At 41.2% G+C, this 21025-nt stretch overlaps 1 protein-coding gene across 4 annotated transcripts in view; it reads left to right on the plus strand.

The window, feature by feature from the left end:
- Positions 1-21025, plus strand: part of CELF1 (CUGBP Elav-like family member 1) — a 74961-nt gene that overhangs the window by 38761 nt on the left and 15175 nt on the right. For 2 of the 4 annotated variants that reach the window (XM_054972552.1, XM_054972551.1), the window contains exons 5-9: positions 8579-8713; positions 8874-8953; positions 10234-10395; positions 11035-11116; positions 19102-19230. In XM_054972552.1, coding sequence (XP_054828527.1) covers positions 8579-8713; positions 8874-8953; positions 10234-10395; positions 11035-11116; positions 19102-19230 — 588 coding nt within the window. The remainder of the gene's footprint in view (positions 1-8578; positions 8714-8873; positions 8954-10233; positions 10396-11034; positions 11117-19101; positions 19231-21025) is intronic. The other 2 variants (XM_054972553.1, XM_054972554.1) reach the window with 1 other exon arrangement.

Below are 21025 nucleotides of genomic sequence, written 5' to 3' on the forward strand. Positions count from 1 at the left end.
CCGCTTTCCCCTCGCTGACATCCACGAACTGCTTGCTTTGCAGATCCTTTATGTAATTTCATGATAGTGGGGTGGCACATTGTGCTTTATGAACAGTATATACTGTAGCATTTGCACTTTACCAGTATGATGGATTGTATAAATGGTAATATTGGCACCATGCACTTTATGTGAGATACCCCCCGTTTGAATTCAATTGACTGTACTGCGTTTTGTAGCAGCCGTGGCAAGGTTGTGTGTGTGCTTAACTAGTTACACTGAATACCATTCATAAAATGTATGTTGAAATATTGTAACAATTGGTTGGTTTGAATATTCTTTACTGACGTGCTAGTTAGTTGGTCACGATTTTTGTTTTGGTTACTTGTACAAAAAGCTGACATCCATCCTGGCGATGTTGAAGAAAGCAGAAAGTCTTTACAAACCAACGAGGACAATTGTACCTTCCTATTCATATAGCCTCTCCTATCATCACTGATAACAGAAGAAATACAATCCAGACATTGTCAGAATATGCACTCTATGCCAACAGACAAAGAGGGCAAGAAGCTGGACACTGTCAGTAAGTATACCTCCTCACTATTAAACATCAAAATTTCTAATTATATTGCTATAATGGGGGCATACCAGAACTTTCTATGGAATTAAATGGCTGCATACAACAAGTACTTACCTGAAGACAAAAAAAATCTCTTGTCAAGATAATCCAGCAAGGTAAACAGCAGATTAATGCCAGTCAGAATGTGGCAGACTCTTCCACCAGGGCAGTTGCATCCTCTGAGGGCTTGCCTGGTTGCACTCCACTGCCCTCCATTTGGAAACAAGCAAGGTGGAGACCCTTTTTCTGTAAAGAAAGTTGAATATCTGCCCCCAAAAAGAGAGGACCATCAGACAGCCAGATCCTATCCCCTACACGATCATCTGGACCCAGGACATATGGGAAGCAGCAACAGTATTGAGGAAGACAATTCTGCTACCAGAGTTACAACCAGCAGTATCCTTTGCACCACCAGTATAAAGCAAGCTCATCTCAGAGCCAGAGAAGGAAGTCCTCCTACAAGCCAAGGCAGGATCACATGCTCACACCTCCAAAGATCAACCCAAAGCCAAAAGCAAACCTTCTGACTAGACGAGGAAGAGCTGATGATGTTAGGGAATAGACTACTTTCATTTCATATATGGCTCAGACTCATGGTTTCTGAACATAGTTAAATATGGCTGTAAAACTGAGTTTGGTCAAATTCCGTGTCTGCATGACTGTAATAAGAGCACAGGTCCCAGTCTACCAGACCTGACCTTCACTGCTCCAAAAAGGGGCAGTTCAACACATCTCTAAAAGCGAATCCAGATTTGGGTTCTATTCCTGGTTCTTTTGGGTAGATAAAAAGGATAGAAAGTTAAGACCAGTCTTAGATCTTAGAGAACTCAACATGTTTGTGAAACTGAGGAAATTTAGAATGGTCACACTTCTGTTGGTCCTACAACTAATAACACTAGGATTATTGTTCATGGTTCTAGATTTAAAGAATGTTTACATATCTAGCCATCAGTCACACAGGAAAGTTCTAAGATTCTTGTTTGAGAGTCAGATTTACCAGTACTGGGTAATATAATTCAGACTAGCCACAGCCCCAAGGATCTTCACTAAGTGTGTGGCAGTCATAATCGCTCACTTGAGAACTATGGAATGTTCGCTTTATCCCTGTCTGGATGACTGACTCATATTGGCTCAGTCAAGGGAGTCATTAGAAAATCACAATTCGAAAAACACTTTATCATTCACCATTGCCGTCTTAAACACAAGGAATCAGTCTTAGTATCATTAGATGTAGAAAAAGCACTCGATAGATTGGAAAGCCCATTTTTTAAAACGGTTTTAAAATCAATGGGCTTTGGACCTAACTTCTTACGGTCAATAAACACCCTTTACTTTTTAAAAAAAAAATTTTTTTTTATTGGATTAGATATCAATAAGTTGTACATTACAATCAGTTTCCTTTAATTTTTCCAATTCTAACCCCCTCCCTTTCCCCCCCTTTTGTTGACTTCCAACAGTTTTCCAACCCCTTGTCCCTTTTCCCTTACTCATTTCAAATTTATTCTATCTATCAAACGTAAACTTTCACTTTCTTCTAAGCTTATCTATATAACACAGTGCTCCTTCTGTCTTCCTACTTACTTTAACAACTAAATAATACATAACTAAATAATACATTCATGGCATATTTTCTTTTAATAATAATCATTTAGCTAATTTTGATACTCTATACTCTATCTTATAATCTCATCTTCAATATGGGACAAACAATTTATCCCTCATTTAGCATAATTTTAGATACTTCTATAAACAGTACATTCAATATAAGTCAACCAATTTAACTTATACTCTATATATTACTTTTCTACATATCTTATCTTCGTACTGTTTTAATTATGTAATTATATAATTCTTCCATTATGCAACTATCCACCAAAAATAGTCAACCAATTTGACCCATATATACCAAATAATCTCCATTATACGATTATTGCCAGAAATGAAATTAATTAGTTTCTATCCTTATAATTAGTTAATTTCTATCATTATAATTCTTATTATACCACCTATAATACTTAATGCTATATATAATAGTCTAATAAGTAATTGCTTAGAAATTCTCATTTAACTCTCCGCCTCCCGGTAAAGTCACCTCCCTCTACTTTTATTGTATTTCAGTAATTTTCAAACTGCCACAGTTCTCCTCCCACCTCCCATTTCTTCACTAAATATTGTTTCAGCTTCTCCCAATCCGTGTTAAACTGTCCTGGATCAAGGTCTCTCAGTTTCCTTGTCATTTTGTCCATTTCCGCCATGTACAGCAATTTATAAATCCAGTCCTAATAGTTGGCACTTCTTGCACTTTCCACTTTTGCGCGTACAAAAGTCTGGCCGCTGCTGTCATATAAAATAGCAATGTCCTGTATTGTGCTGGAATGTCCTCCATTCCCAAGTTCAGTAGCAGGAGTTCTGGGTTCTTATTAATTTGAAATTGTAAAATCTCGCTTATTACTCTTATTATTTCCCCCCAGTACTGCCTAGCTACCTCACAAGTCCACCACATATGATACAAAGATCCCTCATGCTTTTTACATTTCCAGCATTTATTAGACGTATTCAGATTCCCTAGCGCAATTTTCTTTGGTGTCATATACCAACGATAAATCATTTTGTAGACATTCTCTTTGATATTGATGCATGTCGTGATCTTCAATGTATTCTTCCACAAGTATTCCCACGCCTCCATTGTTATTTCCTTATTAAAGTTTATAGCCCACTTCACCATTTGCACTTTAATTGTTTCATCTTCAGTATACCATTTCAACAGCACTTTATATACCTTAGAGATTTCCTTTTTGTCCTCTTGTAAAAGTGCCTGTTCTAATTCCGAATTCTCCATTCTTATCCCTCCCTTCACACAGTCCGAATTATAAAGATCTCTGATCTGTCTATACTGAAACCAGTCGTAACTTGGAGACAACTCGTCCTGCGTCTTTATTTTGGGTTTAGAAAATTCCATTCGGGTTATCTCCTTGTATGTTAAACACTGTTGTTCATTATCGACAGTTCTCGGATCTATTACTTCATATGGAACCACCCATGAGGGGATTCCATCTTGTAGGTAATTTCTGTACTTCTTCCAAGTTGTGAATAGGCTTCTCCGAATATAATGATGTAAGAACATAGAGTCCGCTTTTACTTTATCATACCATAAGTATGCATGCCATCCGAATATTTTTTTTATATCCTTCTAAGGCCAGTAATTTCCGGTTTTTCAGCGTCATCCAATCTTTCAACCACACTAAACAAATTGCGTCATAGTAAAGTCTTAGGTTGGGCAGTTGCATTCCGCCTCTTTCTTTTGCATCTTGTAACACTTTCATTTTCACTCGAGGCTTTTTGCCTGCCCAAACAAAGTCTGATATTTTCCTCTGCCATTTTTCAAACTGCTTAGAGTCTCGGATAATTGGTATTGTCTGTAACAGAAACATCACTCTTGGCAGCACGTTCATCTTAATTACTGCAGTTCTTCCCAACCATGACAAATTCAGTCTATTCCATTTAATCAAGTCTTGCTCTATCTGAGTCCACAATTTCTCATAGTTGTTTTTAAATAAATCTATGTTCTTTGCAGTCAATTCAATTCCCAGATATTTCACCTTACTTGTTACTTCGCAGTCTGTTATTTCCATTAGTAGTTGTTGTTTTTGTTTAATCATATTTTTACATAGTATCTTTGACTTCTTTTTGTTTGCATAAAATCCTGCCAAATCTCCAAATTCCTTAATCTTCTCTATTACTTTTGGCATATTCTCCATTGGATCTTCCACAATAAGCATTATATTGTCCGCAAATGCTCTGACCTTATAGGAAAAGTCCTTTATTTTTATTCCACGGATTGCATTGTCTTCTCGTATCTGTATCATCAGTATTTCCAAAACCAAAATAAACAACAGTGGAGACAACGGGCAACCTTGTCTTGTTCCTTTACCTATAGTCAATTTCTTGGTCACCTCGTCATTCACCACAATTGCTGCACTCTGGTCTCTGTAAATTTCCTTTACTGCTCTTATGAATCTTTCTCCCATTTGTAGCTTTTCCATGGTGGCAAACATAAACATAAACACCCTTTACTTAAATCCAAAAGCTCAAATTAAAATTAATAACTATAGATCAGAGAACCTGACCCTAACGAGGGGTACCAGGCAGGGGTGCCCTTTGTCACCCATTTTGTTTGCTCTATCCCTTGAGCCTCTTGCCTGGGGAATATGCCGGGACCAGACAATCAAAGGGATTTTAATCAAAAACAAACTATAAATTAAACGTATTTGCAAACGACATGATAGTATACACAAGTGACCCTGTCCAGTCATTTCATGGTCTGGAAAGCAATATACAAAATTTGTCTTTAGTATCAGGGCTTACTGTAAATAAAGCAAAAACAGAACTATATCCATCATCTTTTCCAAAAGACGCTCAAGAAACTTTCAGAAGAATTCCAATATAAGTGAATGTCTAAAATGTGGAAGCACTAAAGTATATAGATTTGAAACACCTTTTTGATTGTAACTATAAACCCCTTATTATAAAAGTTAATAATATATTAAAGGAGTGGGGAAAAACCACCTTATGGCTAGAAAGAATTGAACTCATAAAATCAACCATTTTTCAGCCATTTTTATTTCTATTCCAAAACTTACCAATAGCAGTTGCAGAAAAAGTTGAACAATTTCATCTGGTACACTAAAAAAACCCAAGAAACAATTTTATCTTTTTGACACTGCCACAAACCCACATCCAACTCAGGCTTCGGCTGACCTTCCCCTACCCTGAGGTGAAACTTCTCCTCTTTAAGCCTATGAAGCTGTATACTGGACTGGGAAGCCTCTGGTAGCGTGGTTGATGTTAAGCTTCAACTTTCCTTCTTGTCCCACCCTTAAGGATTATTAAAAATGGTTACCCAGCCAAGTCTTCGTAGGGAACAAATCAGGGGTTTGCGCTTCCCTTTAGCAGAAACTGGCACACAAGGCTTGGGGAGGTTCAAAAGGTAACAGAAGGTTTATTTACAGTAGGTTAAAGTCAAAAGGCAGGTAGGCAGGTATTTGAACTTAAGTAACAGGAAGGTTTTTATACAGCACCTTCACTGCTATGAGGCACAAAACACTTGGAATAACACTAGGTTGCTGGCTTCTTTCAGAGGTTGACACTGTTTCACAAATGCTCTACTTTCAAAGCACAGACACAGCACGACTTCCCTTCCTCTCCAGACTTCAGGGTGCTCCACTGAGACAAACCCTTACTAGATACTGGGCAGGTGTTATAGTTATGAGCTATAACCCTGTTCCTGGCACTGAAGGGGAGACTCCTTTCTACCCACTTCCTTGGCCCTCTATAATTCCCAGATCTCTCAAGTCTAAGCAGGAATTAGTGCTGCTTTTCCCCACTTTAGTCTAAAAGTGTTTCACAAACATTTTTCCTCTCTCAGAGGATTCTCTGGCTGACCCTCTCTGGTCTAAAGCCAGGCTCTAACTCCCTTTCACTCTCTTGTTTACTCTCTAACTTCAACTGACGCCTTCTCCAACATTCCATCCCCAACTGCCATTTCATGCTAGCCCCATGGGGAGGGTGGGGAGGAAACATGTCAATCATACTTTCACTTCTGGAAATCTCAGCATCTGAAGCTGAGTCCATTACAGACATACCCTATGAAACAAGGTGGATTGGGACTTCCAAACTTGAACCAATACTTCATAGCAGTTCAGGTGAAAAATAACTTACACAAACTAAAATAAATCAGTAGACTGGTTACAAATCAAATAATATTATGTTATACCTAATAACTTACAGGAATAAATATGAAATAAACTAAAAGAACTGAAAACATTAAACCCATTTTTATTATCAACTTTAAACCTTTGGGGTAAATATAGACACATTCTAGCACCAGGAACATTCCCAGTCACAACATTTTTAGGCCGACGGTGGTTTGAGCCAGGAAAAAGCCGTGAATCATATAAAACCTGGAGGAAAAAAAACAGACTTTGTGGCATCATCCAGGAAAGACAAATTATTTCAATAGCTGAGTTAAACAATGTGACTTCAAACCACCATGGCTACAATACCACCAAATTCACCATATAGTGACTAAAATGGAACTAACAAAAATTATTGAGAGAGAACCTCTCCAGAGGAGTTAGCCGTGTTAGTCTGTAGTAGCAAAATCAAAAAGAATCCAGTAGCACCTTTAAGACTAACCAACTTTATTGTAGCATAAGCTTTCAAGAATCACAGTTCTCTTCGTCAGATGCATCTGACGAAGAGAACTGTGATTCTCGAAAGCTTATGCTACAATAAAGTTGGTTAGTCTTAAAGGTGCTACTGGACTCTTTTTGATTTTACACCTTCTGAAATAGTATTAAAAAATAACACTAATAGACCCAAGAGATTAATCTCAATAATATTTAATTTAATAATGAAAACTGGTCAAGGATCACACCATAACAAAAAGAATGGCAAAAGACTAATACAATAAATCAAAAACAATGGGAATCAATCTGGACTTCAAATATTTATTCCTCCAAATCACTAAATATCAGGCTGAAGACATTCAAACTAACCACTAGATGGTATCTCACACCACTAAATCTACATTAGTATAAAACAGGAAATGACTTGAGATACTGGAAAGGATGTGGAATGACAGGTACCTTTTTTACATTGCTGGTGGTCATGTACAAAAATTCAAACCTCCTGGAAAACAATTATAAAAACAATAGAGGTGATAATTATAAGCAGGCTTCCCAAACAAACCTGAAGTAATACTGTTAAACCTCTGGAACAACTCTTCAATACTGGCTCCTAGAAAAGAATTAACAGCACTCCTGTTGACAGAAGCCAAATTCTTAATAGCACAGATGTGGAAATTGAACAAAATACCAACTATAACACAATGAAAAAACAAAATCTGGGACATGATAGTAATGGACAAAATAACAGCATAATTAAGAATAAATGACAACCCAAGTTTTCAATCAAATTTCCTAGAAAAATGGTTTCCATGTTTTGACATCTCAAATTATACATCAGAGATTGCTCTACCGAAAAAATACATGGGCTTTGTATTTTATTAAACTCTGTAAAGCATTGGCCTCTCAATATGAGATTAATATTTTTTTTGTAAACAGCGCTCTAGTTTAATTTAAATATTTATTAAGTTGCTGTATGTTAAATGTTATGTTAAAAATTAAAAGATAAAAAAATTTTTAAAAAGAAAATCACAATTCTGTAATCACAAAAGTGTGTGACTAGTTGACTCTCCTTATTAATATGAAAAAGTCAAAACTCATCCCTTCACAGATGGTACAGTTTATAGGAGCCATTTTGTTCAGAACAAAGCCTTTCTCCCTATGGAGAGGGTGCGCAAGATAAGAATTTTAGTTTCTTCCTTGTCTACTAAGAAGTTCCAGTCAGTATTAAATATTCAAACACTTCCAGGCCTTATGACCGCCACCATAGTGGTTACACCATTAGTGAGGCCTCTTCACAGATTTAAAGCTACTTCTACATGCACAGTTCCGTGTGTGCCTGCACAGAATACCTCATGAACAACAGTTACAGGTAAATGTAACACTGTATTTTCTGTGGATTTCAGTATGTAGTAATATTTGTTTACAACATTTATAAACAACTTCTCTAGTAAAATTTAACAGAAGTGTACAAAGATTTAAAGCCCTATAACAAAATTATCATAGCAAACAACAAATAGTATATACAAGAAGTTTTGAATGAATATATTAGCAAATATTCACTCTCTAGAACAATGTATATTCTACAAAATACAAATATAATTTGTTACAGCTTTTAAAAAAAAGATTGATGACAGTGAACTTGCTAAAGAATCCTTAATTTTGTGGGGGGGGGGGTTGCTTCTCCCTAATCTTAGGATATTATCTAGCAGGGTAAACAAGTCTCTAAATTAATTTTTTTAATGTTGTAGATGATGGAACTACCTTAATAATTTTATTTATTTATTTATTTTAGCAGTGGAAGATAGGAAACTGTTCATTGGGATGATCTCAAAGAAGTGCAATGAAAATGATATCCGAGTGATGTTTTCCCCATTTGGGCAGATTGAAGAATGCAGAATCTTACGGGGTCCTGATGGCTTAAGTCGAGGTGAGCACCGACTGCTGATTTAGAAAGTTCTCTCTTTTTATCTGGCATCTAATTGAAAATGTTGCAAATCTCTGTAAGCAGTAAGATGTCTCTCTCACTTATTCCCTTTCCATTCCTTGGATAGACGTCATGCTTGAATTTGATTATTTTCTTTTTTCAGGTTGTGCTTTTGTGACTTTTACAACAAGAGCTATGGCACAAACAGCAATCAAAGCAATGCACCAAGCACAGACCATGGAGGTAAGAAACATCATTTTGAGTGACTACATAGTATGTTGGATATTCACAGTTCTTACTTTTGAATTCTGTGTGCAGGCTGTCCGGGGTCTGGGCCCCAGCCCCCAGACTTGCTGGGAGGGAGGCAACTGGGAGACAGCAGCCCTGCCGCCCCAGCCAGCAACCAGGGTCAGAACCCACCTACACCTGGGCAAAGGGCCAGGGCCTCAGAGGGCTAGAGGAGGCAGAGAGGTACCAGCTAGACCCACCCTCCAGGGGGGCAATAGGGGGCTCAGCAGAGCAGAGGCAGAGGGCAAAAGCGGGGGGAATAGGGACCCAGCAGCTGCCCAAACAGAGCTCTTACCTGGCAGGGAGGAGAAGCAGCCACAGCAGCTCAGAGCCACGCCCCAGCCTCCACCTCAGCCTGAAGACAGCAACCTGGCTCAGGAGATGCTCAGAACCAAGCCCCTCCAGGTGAAGCTGCTGAAGGCATTCTGTGGGAAGAGCTGGGCAGCCAGCCAAGGGGCCACAGCTAGGCCTACCTTCAGTAATCAGCTCAGCCAGAGAGGCCTGGCAGCCAGCCTACATGACGCAGCTGTTGCTGATCCAGGCAGAACAGCCAGCTACCCCAATTGCAGCAGCTTGAGACAGCCAACGCTGGAAGGCCAGGGAGGGGTGTGGCCTGGCAGGCAGGACCTGCAAGGAGGGCGGGGCGGTGAGAGAAGACCCTATAAAGGCTCGCTGGGGGAGAGCTCTGGGGTGGTGGGTGTGAGTAAGGAGTGATGGCGTGGAGAGGGAGCAGAGCAGTGAGAGAGTAGAGGCTTGGAGGAGAGTTCTGGGAGGAGGAGATGATGGAGGACGCAGGGGGTGAGCAGGCCAGGTTGAGCAGGCCAGCGAGTGGACTGAGAGGGAATCTGGGTGATGTATACCGCTCCTACTTCCACAGAGCAGGGTCCTGCAGCATCCCTGGCACCCCTCTGACGTCAGGGCCGGCCCAGCTGGTACCCTGCCCAGCGGCAGCAGCGACAAGCCCTGACACAGGCCAGTGTCAGAAATCTATAACTCTATAGTTTTCCAGGTGCTGTGCTGTCATCCCTTGGTTTGAACCACCATCTCAAACTTACTTCAGTATAATTAGAAAATAGAAAACATATGAAGTACAAAACAATGAAAAATAATTGAGAGAATTCTGGAGGTTGGATGGTTGTTTTAGGAGTATTTTAGTTCTGTAAAGGATGGGAGCTGGATTTTTGTAATTGGTGGATGGTTCATAAGAATTTAATTGATGTGAATCGATATTGCAGGGGTGCTCTTCTCCCATCGTAGTGAAATTTGCAGATACCCAGAAAGACAAAGAACAGAAACGAATTGCACAGCAGCTCCAGCAACAGATGCAACAAATCAGTGCTGCCTCCGTATGGGGAAACCTAGCTGGACTGAACACACTTGGACCCCAGTACCTAGCAGTGAGTTTCCTTGACAGTTTCTTATCTGTTCCTAAGTATTTTAACCATAGTTACTGTTTCTATTACAAGTGTCTTCCTACTGAGGTTCCATTAGAACGCAGACCTTTTTTAAAAGTATTGTTTTGGCATGTTGATGAGTGTAAATAATTAAATTTGCTCCTCTACTGCCTGGATTGTTACTGCTTGACAATTCACACGCTTGGGTTGGTAAAGAACAAACTGGCAGTGTGTGCTGAGTTTCTTGTAGTAGTCTGAGTTTCTAGCCTAAATAAGAAAAGGAAACATTGGAATTTGAGGGGGAGGGTCCCATATTTTATATGGTGTCAGTGCATGCGTAGCATTTTTTGTGATGTGAGACATTCTGTCTGCAATGAAGAAATAATGCAACACTAATTGTAATTCAAAGGAGAATGTTTCCTAGGAGTTATATAGCCAAACCAGATGTTCCCTTCAGTGGCACTCTTAATACAATATTTGTCACTGCTGGGCTGTGTGTATGTGTGTGTAGCATGGTTTCATGATGTAGCCAGTAAGGCTTCTGGTTATGACGGCGCTTTGGCTGCGGTGTGGTGCAGTGTCTCCCATAAGTGGAGCCAGCCCTCATTCTCACTCTTGTTCTGTTTTTGGTGTAATGTCTAGCTTTATTTACAGCTCCTTCAGCAGACAGCAGCTGCCTCCTCTGGGAATCTGAACACACTGGGCAGCCTCCACCCAATGGGAGGTGAGTTCCCCACCCCCCCGGTCTAAAAATAGGGTCAGTATCAAAAGAAAAAGGAATTGATTGTGGTAACCAGTGAAGACAGCTATTAAGAGTGTGGTGTAATATACTAATATCAGTAATGGTTAATCTCAGTTGCCTATAAGGCAGGAATCCAGTTAATTTTTTTTTCTCTTTCTCTGCAGTGCATTTGCATTATTTTGGAGTGCAGTGCAGTGTGCATCATATCTTTTCAGAAAGTGATTTAAATGCGTAAAAGTAGGAAGAGCAGTTGCAATTAGGCAAATTTAAATTCTCCTTATTCTCAGCCACATCTCATTTGTATTTATTTTATAAGCTGTCCCCCATTAAGCTTGCCAGGTACCAAGTTTTAATAATGGCTTTCCATTCATCAGCTGTATCTAATGGCTACTAGAAACTATCACGTTGTAATGGAAGAAGAAACCTTGAATTTGATTTTCTGCACTTCAAATCCACAAAAGGGTATAGCATAGGTTGAAGCAGCACTGAGATGCCTGTGATAGCCTGGTATAGAGAATAGGAGAAGCTTCATATGGGGTTTGTAGTTTTGCTTATGAAGCCAGTTCCCTCCTTTTCAAGTAAGGCTTTCCTCCTTCAGGAGGATTTTCTATTTCTCTGGCAAATAGTATACATGTTTATTCATTTTAAGAAAAGAGTTAAGGCACTTAAAAATTTACTCATGATCCAAAGATCATGTAAATTGTAAATGAAAACTGCCACCTTAATATGTAGCACAAACACTTTCCAGTTTGGAACTTCATGCTTAGTTACAGCTTAGGTTTCGTGCAGCTGCATTTTCCCTTGCTCTTTTGATTTTTTTCATATTGGCATGGCTGCTGGATTCATTCCCTGTCATTAAGTTTACATCAGAGGGCATTCCAAGTCATTATTATTAACATGTAACCAAATTTTTCTTCAGTATTTATACATTATTTACCCCATCTTCAGTGTTTCACGCTCACACTGTAGAGAAAGAGAATTAAAGCTAAAAGAGCAGGGGAAAGTACAGTTCCCTAAATATCAGAACGTACATCTGTACTGTTCACGTGGTCTTCAGTCTAGCAGGGCATTTCTGTAAAGCAATTCCCACCTGTGGAGCACAGCCCCCCTCCCCGCCAAGCTGCATCCCCAAATGCCTTTGAAATGAAGGACAATGTTGAAGGGCATGTTGGGCTGCAGTGTAGGGGAAGGAGTTGAGATAGTTGGTACTCAGTAGCCTGAAATCATTCCATCCTATGGAAACAGCCTGGTGGATCCAAACCATGGTTCACAATCTGGAATGGCTGTCCTAACTTAGAATTTTCATGGAGTTTTGAACTTTTGTTTTGTTTTGTTGGATGAATGAACTTGTAAAGGCTTTTTAAATTTCAACAGTATTTGTTTTTTTGCTTTTCCACAAAAGTTGAACAGAACTACTGTGAACTACTCTGTGAAGTACAGAGTCTGTTGGGTTTCTTTGGCACTCATCAGATGCTTTGTTAGCAGATCTCCAATTAGGAATGTGTGTACCTGATACTGGGGACTCAGTATAGAATAGGGATTTTGTTGGTGTACTACCAACCTTGCTGCCATGCAGTCTGTCTGAACTGACAGAGGCAATCTTGGACTTCAGAGTTTTCCACATAGATTTTTTTCCCATTGGTTCTGGCCACATATCACTTTGATTTATCCTGTGAGTTCCACATCCATTTTTTTGCCTTTGAGTTTTATTGTGCCCCCCCCCACACACACACACACACCAGATTTTCTTGTTTTTTTAACCCCAGTCTTTTTCTGGAAGATGATTTTGAGGTTTTTTTCCTTGAGTAGTGTTTCTTTCAGTTTTATTTGCCCCTTCCATTCTCACCCACCTCCAACCCAGTTTTTGATGATTTAGACATTCATCATAGTGGAACCACTCCTCCTCCTGGCTTCCTTTTCCTCCTTGCTGGGTTCGTTTTGATCTTTTTTTATCTTCAGTTTTATATTTATTGACTTACCATTGTAATAATAGGTACAGGTTCTCTGAATTCCCAGCTTTCATTTTTTAAAAAAAGTCTCTAGCCCCTTCCATTGCAGACAGATACCTTTTTCCTTATAGCTCCACAAAGGAAGGAGCTAGAGACTTTTTAAAATGAAAGCTGGGAATTCAGAGAATCTTCTGCACCTTTTATTACAATGTTATTACGTGTCAATAAGTAATTGACAATTTTTAAAAAACAGTTGCAAAAGCCCTGGTGGTCCAGAGCTGGCCGTGTGTGTGTGTGTGTGTGTGGCCAGTTCTGGCACCAGCAGCATGGTTTGAAAAGTAGGAGCATATTTACAGTATGCAGTAGAATAATAAACAACCCCTATTTCTTTACCAGCATATCTCTGAACCATTTCCATTACATCTCTGTCCCATTATCTGTGTAAAAAGCCCTTCTAAATAATTCAGTTTTTCATAATTTGCAGAAAGTCAGAAGAGTAGGAGCGTTTCTGAACTTTTCAGGCAGGCTATTCTATAAAATGGGGACTACCACAGAGAACACACATGTATAGGCAGCTGTTGTTTTTGCTCATTTATAGGGTGGTACCTGTAGAGAAGGCCCTGTTCAGATAAGCAAAGCTGCCATGCTCGGGCATAGTTAGAGAGGTGATCCCATAGGTATGAGGTACCAAGTTTGTATGTGAAAGCCAAAACCTTAAAATGAGCCTGGTAACTGATGTGAAGCCAATGGGAGCAATATGGGAGTAATATACATACCTCACCTGCCTCTTGATAATAATGAGCTGCAGCATTTTGCACCAGCTGGTGTCTCCAAGTTGATTTCAAGGGATGACCTGTGTAGAGTACATTACAGTAGACTGGTCTCAAAGCCACTATGATATGAATCCAGGTATCCAAGTTGGCTGTGTCAAGAAAGGGGCCATCTTCTGGGCTATGCATACAGCAGGCCATACTCTTGATTGGTTTTCTGTGGCAGTAAGGCACATAGTTTGGTAATGGGGGAATTTTCCACTCTGCCCCTGTCATGAACCAAAAATTATCTGGTGAGATTTAAACTCAGTAACCCTCAGAACCTCCACAAGAGCAGGGGAACAATTAGGATGGTCTGCTCTAGTAGGTTGAATCCAGAGGAGTTCTTCATGTCTCTTGGGTATTTTCCCATCAGGAAGGTGGGCACTTCCATTGCAGTCCTGGTTGACCTGTGGAATATGGAGAGATTATCCAGACTGTGGACATGATTGCCCCTGAATGCCCTTGCTCCTTCCATGAAGTCCGGAATGCCTGTTAGTTTACTGATGAGTTTCAGATGATGAAATGGTTGGGCAGATGGTTAGAGTGCAAGTGAATATAAATTGAAGTGGATGCAACCAAGCCACAAGTGAGAGCATATTATTGTGCCTCCTCTGTGGCAGTGGTGGCAGAGAAGCAAACTCACTGTTCTTACACCATTGCATCTGAACAATGCTATCCAGCAGAGGTTTTCCAGATTGCGAAGGGACTTTTATCTCAAGCCCCAGAGGACTTTGCCTCAGAAAACATAACAGTCTGCTGTGATTCCTTTACAATTCATTTCTCAGATAAAATTGCCTACATCTGCCATGACTTTAGATACCACAGTTGGACTGGTTCAATCTAAGAATGTTTTTGGAGCAGAGTGATCCTATTTGTATGATGACTTTCAGTTGGTGAGGCTTGATGAAGCGGACAAGGTGCTTCGAAGTGTGGAGCTGATCATGTCCAATCTTGAACCTTGCCCCTCATGATTAATTGTATCATGCTGGGCTGGGTTGATTGACTGAGTCCAGGAGATAATATATGCCTCTCTGAGGGAGAGTGTAGTTCTCAGTGCTTTAAAAGAGGTCATTGTCAGACCACTCCTGAAGAAGTCATCGCTGGACCCAAAATGACCCAAACAACTATCACCCACTGGCTAATATTCCATTCTTGGGTAAGATGTTCAAGGAGGTAGTGGCTACACAGTTTCAGGTAGTTTTGGAGGAGGAGATGAATTATCTAGACTCTTTCCAATCCAAATTGAAGCCTGGTTTGGGGATGAAAACTGCCTAGGTCATCCTGAATGATGACCTTTGGCAGGAGAGTGACAAGGGGAGTATGTCCCTGTTGATTCTCCTGAGCCTTGTAGGGCTTGTGAGTAGGGGGCACCATGCTTCCGTGGTTCTGCTCTTGCTTGACCAACCAGTTCCATAACATGGTGCTGGGGGACTGCTGTTTGACCTCATGGCATTTAGGCTATGGGGTCCTGCAGGGTTCTTTCTTATCTCCCATGGTATTTAACACCTACATGAAAAGACTAGGAGAAGTAACCCAGGGATTTGGAGTGAGGTGCCACCAATATGCAGATGATACCCATCTCTGCTTTTCTCTAATGGCTAAGCCAGATGAGTCTATGGAAGTCCTGCATAGGTGCCTGGAGAAAATAATACGATTGATGAGGGCCAATAAAGTGAAGCTCTGTCCAAACAAGATTGAAGTGCCATTGATCAACAGAGAAGTTGCTCAGGGACTGCAGAGCCAGCTTGTCTTGGAGGGAGTTGCACTCCCCCTAGTAGCTTTGGGGTGCTACCAGATCCTGGACTATAGTTGAAGGCTCAGGTTTCCTGCATGGAATGCATTACCTTTTATCAGCTCTGGCTGGTTTGCCTGCTACAGCTGTTTCTTGAAAAGAGTGATCTGGCCACAGAAATCTGTGCTCTGATCACATTCAGGATAGATTACTGTCATGTGCTCTACTTGGGGCACAATTAAAAACAATTTGGAAACTTCAGTTGGTTTGAAATGCAGCAGCCAGGCTACTGTCAGGGAACATACCACCCCTGTGCTGAAAGATATGCACTGGCTACCCATCTGTTTCCAGACATAATTCCAGACAATTCAGAGTGCTAGTTCTTACCTTTAAGGTCCTCAGTGGCATGGGGCTAGGTACCTGATGGACTGCCCCCCACCCCATCAATACCATCCAGCCCTCCAGTTAAGGATTTGTCTCTGAAGCACTCCATGTCTGTTTGTCTGTCCCCCAGCCCTCAGAGGTTAAGTGGATGGCAGCTAGGGACAGCATTTTTGGTGAGTGCACCTTGTCTTTTGGAAAGCCCTCCCCAGTGAAACTCAGCTGATAATTTACATTCTTTTAGACACCAGGCTAGAACACATGTTTTTACCCAGGCTTTTAATTAGGAACTTTTTAGCTTTTTAATAGTATGCTCTGTTTTATGGATGGGTTTTAGGCTGCTAATGAATAATGGCTTGTGTTTTATACTGTGGTTTTTAATTATAAGCTGCCTTGAGCAGGACTCTGAAGAGGCAGCATAAAACATGCCTGCATGCCTGCATGCATATGCACTAGATATAAATTCCTTCTCTGTTTGAATAAATGTTTTTACAATGTTTCTGGCATAGTAGATAAATTAGGAGAGGTTCACCTTTTCAAATAATGTATTGAATGAACTGCTTTTTTATTGCACTTGCACTGTTGTGCAGAATAGGGGTGTGCCCTTCGGGTATCCGATTCAGGATAAATGCCCGAATCGGACCCCATCCGTAAAGATTCAAAGCTTCCCAAAGCGATTTGTATCACTTCGGAAAGCTTAGGGCCTTTAAACTTTAAAAGGCTCCTTCCATCCCTCCCTCCTGCCACCCCACTTACCTGGCCCTTCACTGTGGCGCTTCCCCGCCACCTAGCTGGCTGCTGTGGGGGCGGAGGAGGCGACACAGGTGGCTCCAGCCTTCCCCACCATTCCACAGACCGCTGCTGAGGCGGAAGAGGCAGTGCGGGTGGCAGAAGCGCCGGCTCCGGCCTTCCCCGCCACCCCTCTGGCTGCTGCAGCGGCGGAGGAGGCAGTGCAGGTGGCATAGGCACTGGCTGCAGCCTTCCCCGCTGCCCGTCTGGCCACCATGGCAGTGGAGGAAGCGGCATGGGCGGTGGAGGCTCTGGCTCCAGCCTTCCCCACTGCTCCACAGGCCACTGCTGTGGTAGAAGAGGCGGCGCGAGTGGCAGAGGCTCCGGCCTTCCCCACTGCCCAGCTGGCTCCTGGACAGGTAAGTGGGGGTGGGAGGATGGGGTATGTGGGCTGGGAGACAGCTCCCCCCTTCCCACTTCGGTATGTTCCGAATATTTACAGAACATACCGAAGTGATTTAAATTCCTGAATTTTTACCCCTAGTGCAGAACAGCAGCAAAAATCTAAACATAAATGTATTAGCAGAAAAAATTCTTCATCTGCTTTTCTGTTTCTGCTGGGATTCTCTGATCCTCCCCCCCCCCCCCGCCCCCCACCAAATAACTGACTGTGATGTAGCTTCCTCTTCCACTTTTTGCTGGGCAGGCTGCAGGTACTTTTAGGACAGACATTCTGCAGAGAAGGCTTATTTCACTGACCATGGAGTTTTATTAATGGCTATGGAGTTTAATTAATGTACTTTCTCGTCCCCCCAGTGCAGACTTGACCAGGACTCACCGTCATGTCCCAAGGAAGCTTCCTTTCATTTCTTAAAAAGTTTTTAAAAATTTTGTAACTTCCAGCCTGATAAAGAGTTCTGGTGAACTTTAAAAGCTCAAATATTGTAATGTGTCAGTGGGTTGCTCCTAATTAGGTTTTTTTTTATTTTAATTTTTTTTATTTTAATTTGAGACTGACACAGCTGCAAGCACTACTTTCTGTGTTTTGAATTAGAACTTTGAAACTGCATAAGCAGGGCTTTTTTCAGCTGGAACGCGGTGGAACGGAGTTCCTGCACCTCTTGAAAATGGTCACATGGCCGGTGGCCCCACCCCCTGATCTCCAGACAGAGAGGAGTTTAGATTGCCCTCCACGCCATGTGGCACGGAGGGCAATCTAAACTCCCCTCTGTCTGGAGATCAGGGGGCGGGGCCACTGACTATGTGACCATTTTTTCTGAGGGCGATTTAAACTTAAACTCCCCCCTTGTTCCAGCTGACCCAAAGTGACATTATTGTGCGGTCCTGGGAGTGTGCACACACCATGCGCATGTGGTACCACCTCCCGCCATCAGTTGCCCCCTGTGCTGGCAACCCACTGAGTTCCACCACCTCTTTTCCCAGAAAAAAAAGCCCTATGCATAAGTATTAGTATACACTGAATTTTCACCAAACCAAGATCTCTGGACTATTTGTGAATTTTTGGCAGCATATGAATGTCTAGTTTCAAAAAGCACTCACAAAACAGTTTGTGTAGATCACAGTGCTAGCTTTAGGTGGAGTCGCTTGTTGTACCTTAAATTATTTAGATCTGTCTGTTACCATAATCTTAAGAAGACAAATGTATGTAGCAAGTGAGGTAAAGTTGAAAGGGAAATGAAGGAATAAAAGTAGTAGAAAAGGGTAACTGTTGTCTTGAACAAATTTGGAAAAGCATGGTAGTTTATATTTTAAATAATATGATGTGTACTTAATAAACTGTGTTGCGGGGGGTGGTGACTGGTTGATGACAATTTTATCATAGCTGCTCCTTTTTTCAGCCAGTGAGGCTACTGGTTCTTCCTGTGTCAGTCAGTCTATCCAAACATGTGGAGGTTATACAGGTGTAAAATCTAATTTTGTCATTTTCAGTGGTAGTTAATTCCAGTGATGTGGACAGTTTATAGTCTGTCTTTATCACTGAGATTCAAGACAGATTACATATTGTAAGTCAATACAATCAGTTAGAGGTGTGGGTAAAATTCTATAGCCTGTGGGTCAGGTAAAAACTTAAGTGGTGATCACTACAAAGACAGAAAGAATGCATTTAGATGGATGTTAAATACCATTGTTGCCTTGGGTGGAAATTATTCCAGAGTAGTATAGGAGCCACTTTAGAAAATATTTACTCTTGAAGTCGGGTTTGTAGTGATAAGACTATAATTATTTTCCACCTGAAGTATTTCATGAGTGATGTTACTGGAAACATAAGGTTGCTGAGGCCATTGAAGACCTGTATATAGTGGTATAGGAGCAGATACAGTATGCATTGTTTGTGTCTTACAGGACTGAATGCGATGCAATTACAGAACCTAGCTGCATTAGCAGCTGCAGCAAGTGCAGCTCAAAACACGCCAAGTGGTACCTCTGCACTCAATTCTTCCAACAGCCCTCTAAGTGTACTCACTAGTTCAGGTAAGAGAGCCATTTCTCAGTATAATAATATTGAACTAGCATGGGACCCCCCCCCCCAGGGCTTGTGGGGGCATCTAGCCAAGTCAGGTGGTGCCAGCTGAGCTGCTCCCAGTTGCACAGTGGGGAGCACAGAAGGACTTGCAGGAATGCCTCATGCTGTATCTCCTCCACACACGATTTCCCCTTTCCCTGCTGCTGGCAGCTCCTATGTCTTCACATTTCCCTGATTCCTTCTCTCCTTTCCACCCACCCACCAACTTACTTTTTATGTGCTCCTGCTTTTTCAGCTATATTTATTATTTATTTACTTCATTTATATGCTGCCTTTCTCCACAATGGGAGACCATTGTGGGACCCAAAACAGATTACATCATTTTCCTCTTCTCCATTTTATACTCTAAACAACTCTGTGAGACAGGTTAAGCTGAGTGTGAGTGATTGGCCCAAAGTAATCCAGTGAGTTTCCACAGCAAAGTGGGTATTTGAACCTGGGTCTCCCATATCCTAGTCCAAAACTTTAACCACTGCAACACACTGGCTTCCGGAGGTGGGGGGGGCTGCTATTGAGCAGTAGCAAGCAGTTGGGTAAGTTGTACAAATTGTGTGGTAGCAAGTTACCCAGTGGTTGCCAGATGGCCTCACCTAATAAGTCCTCCCTCAAAAGCCCAAAAACCCTAGGAAGGGCCATGGCCTCACCCCCTCCATTTTACTAACAGAAACTAAAACCTGAAGACTAGCAATGTCGTTGAGTTTGCATAGCAGTGGCTATTGAGAGCATCCATTTCTTAAAGCTACATGTGCTCCCCCCCCCTCAGTGTGTGGGTTTTTTTGTTTTGTTTTTTATATTTCAGATTTTTCAGCAAACCCTGGGCTTTTCTCATGTTTGTAGAAAGCTCACTCTTGTCTACCCATAAACCCAATCTCTGGATTAAAGTACCCAAGTACATGGAGTACTCCTCAATGAGAAGCTACTCTAGTTCCAATAGAAGTTGTTCTTTTTCAAAATAGATTTAATCTTCCCTTTGTCTATGACTATTCTAGTTGGTAATTAGAGGTTCTCTGATATATTCTCTAATATTTGCTTTTTCACAGCAACATAAACCAGCAGATCCATTAGGCTTATATTACTTGGGGAGAGAGAGAGAGATTGCGTATTGTAATGGGGTGGGGTATCTTTGTGTTCAGTGCATATATGCACATCTTTTTTTCTAACCCACCCCATGGAGTGCCTCTCAGTAGAGAATGAGTTATCCTTTGTCCTAAGTGAAGAACAGGTTTTTGTGTGTGTCCTCAGTTGCTTTGGTTAACTTTTTTCTATAGAAGTAAATGGCAGCCACACACACACACTAAAAAGTAAGGGGATGTACTCAAGTGCACTGTTTGGATGAGGCTAAACTGACTTTTCCTGGAGAGAGATCAAGTTTTAATCCTCCACCAAGTCATAGCTCTTGTACTACGTCTGTGGCTCCACAAAATTAATTGGGGCCATCAAGAGGCCACCTAGCCTCTTTGTGTTTTCAATTTTTTGTACACACTGAAATGGAATGTTAGAGTTCAACAGAAAGATATTATCTAAGAACTGGTTTTTCTGTAACATTTAATTATATTTGGAGGCTTTGAGAAACTTGTGCCTCCTTTCCCACTTGATTTGCATAATTGAAGGCTATGGTTGGGATCATTTAGACTGGTTAGGGAGACAGTATATATTTCAGATATTCTCTGTGGCTGCTAAATTATACTTTATCACTAAAATGGAAGCAGACTGGTTTTGTTTCAGACTAAATGCTTGTTAGTG

This window comes from Eublepharis macularius, chromosome 2 (assembly GCF_028583425.1).
Source record: "Eublepharis macularius isolate TG4126 chromosome 2, MPM_Emac_v1.0, whole genome shotgun sequence".
Lineage (NCBI taxonomy): Eukaryota > Metazoa > Chordata > Lepidosauria > Squamata > Eublepharidae > Eublepharis > Eublepharis macularius.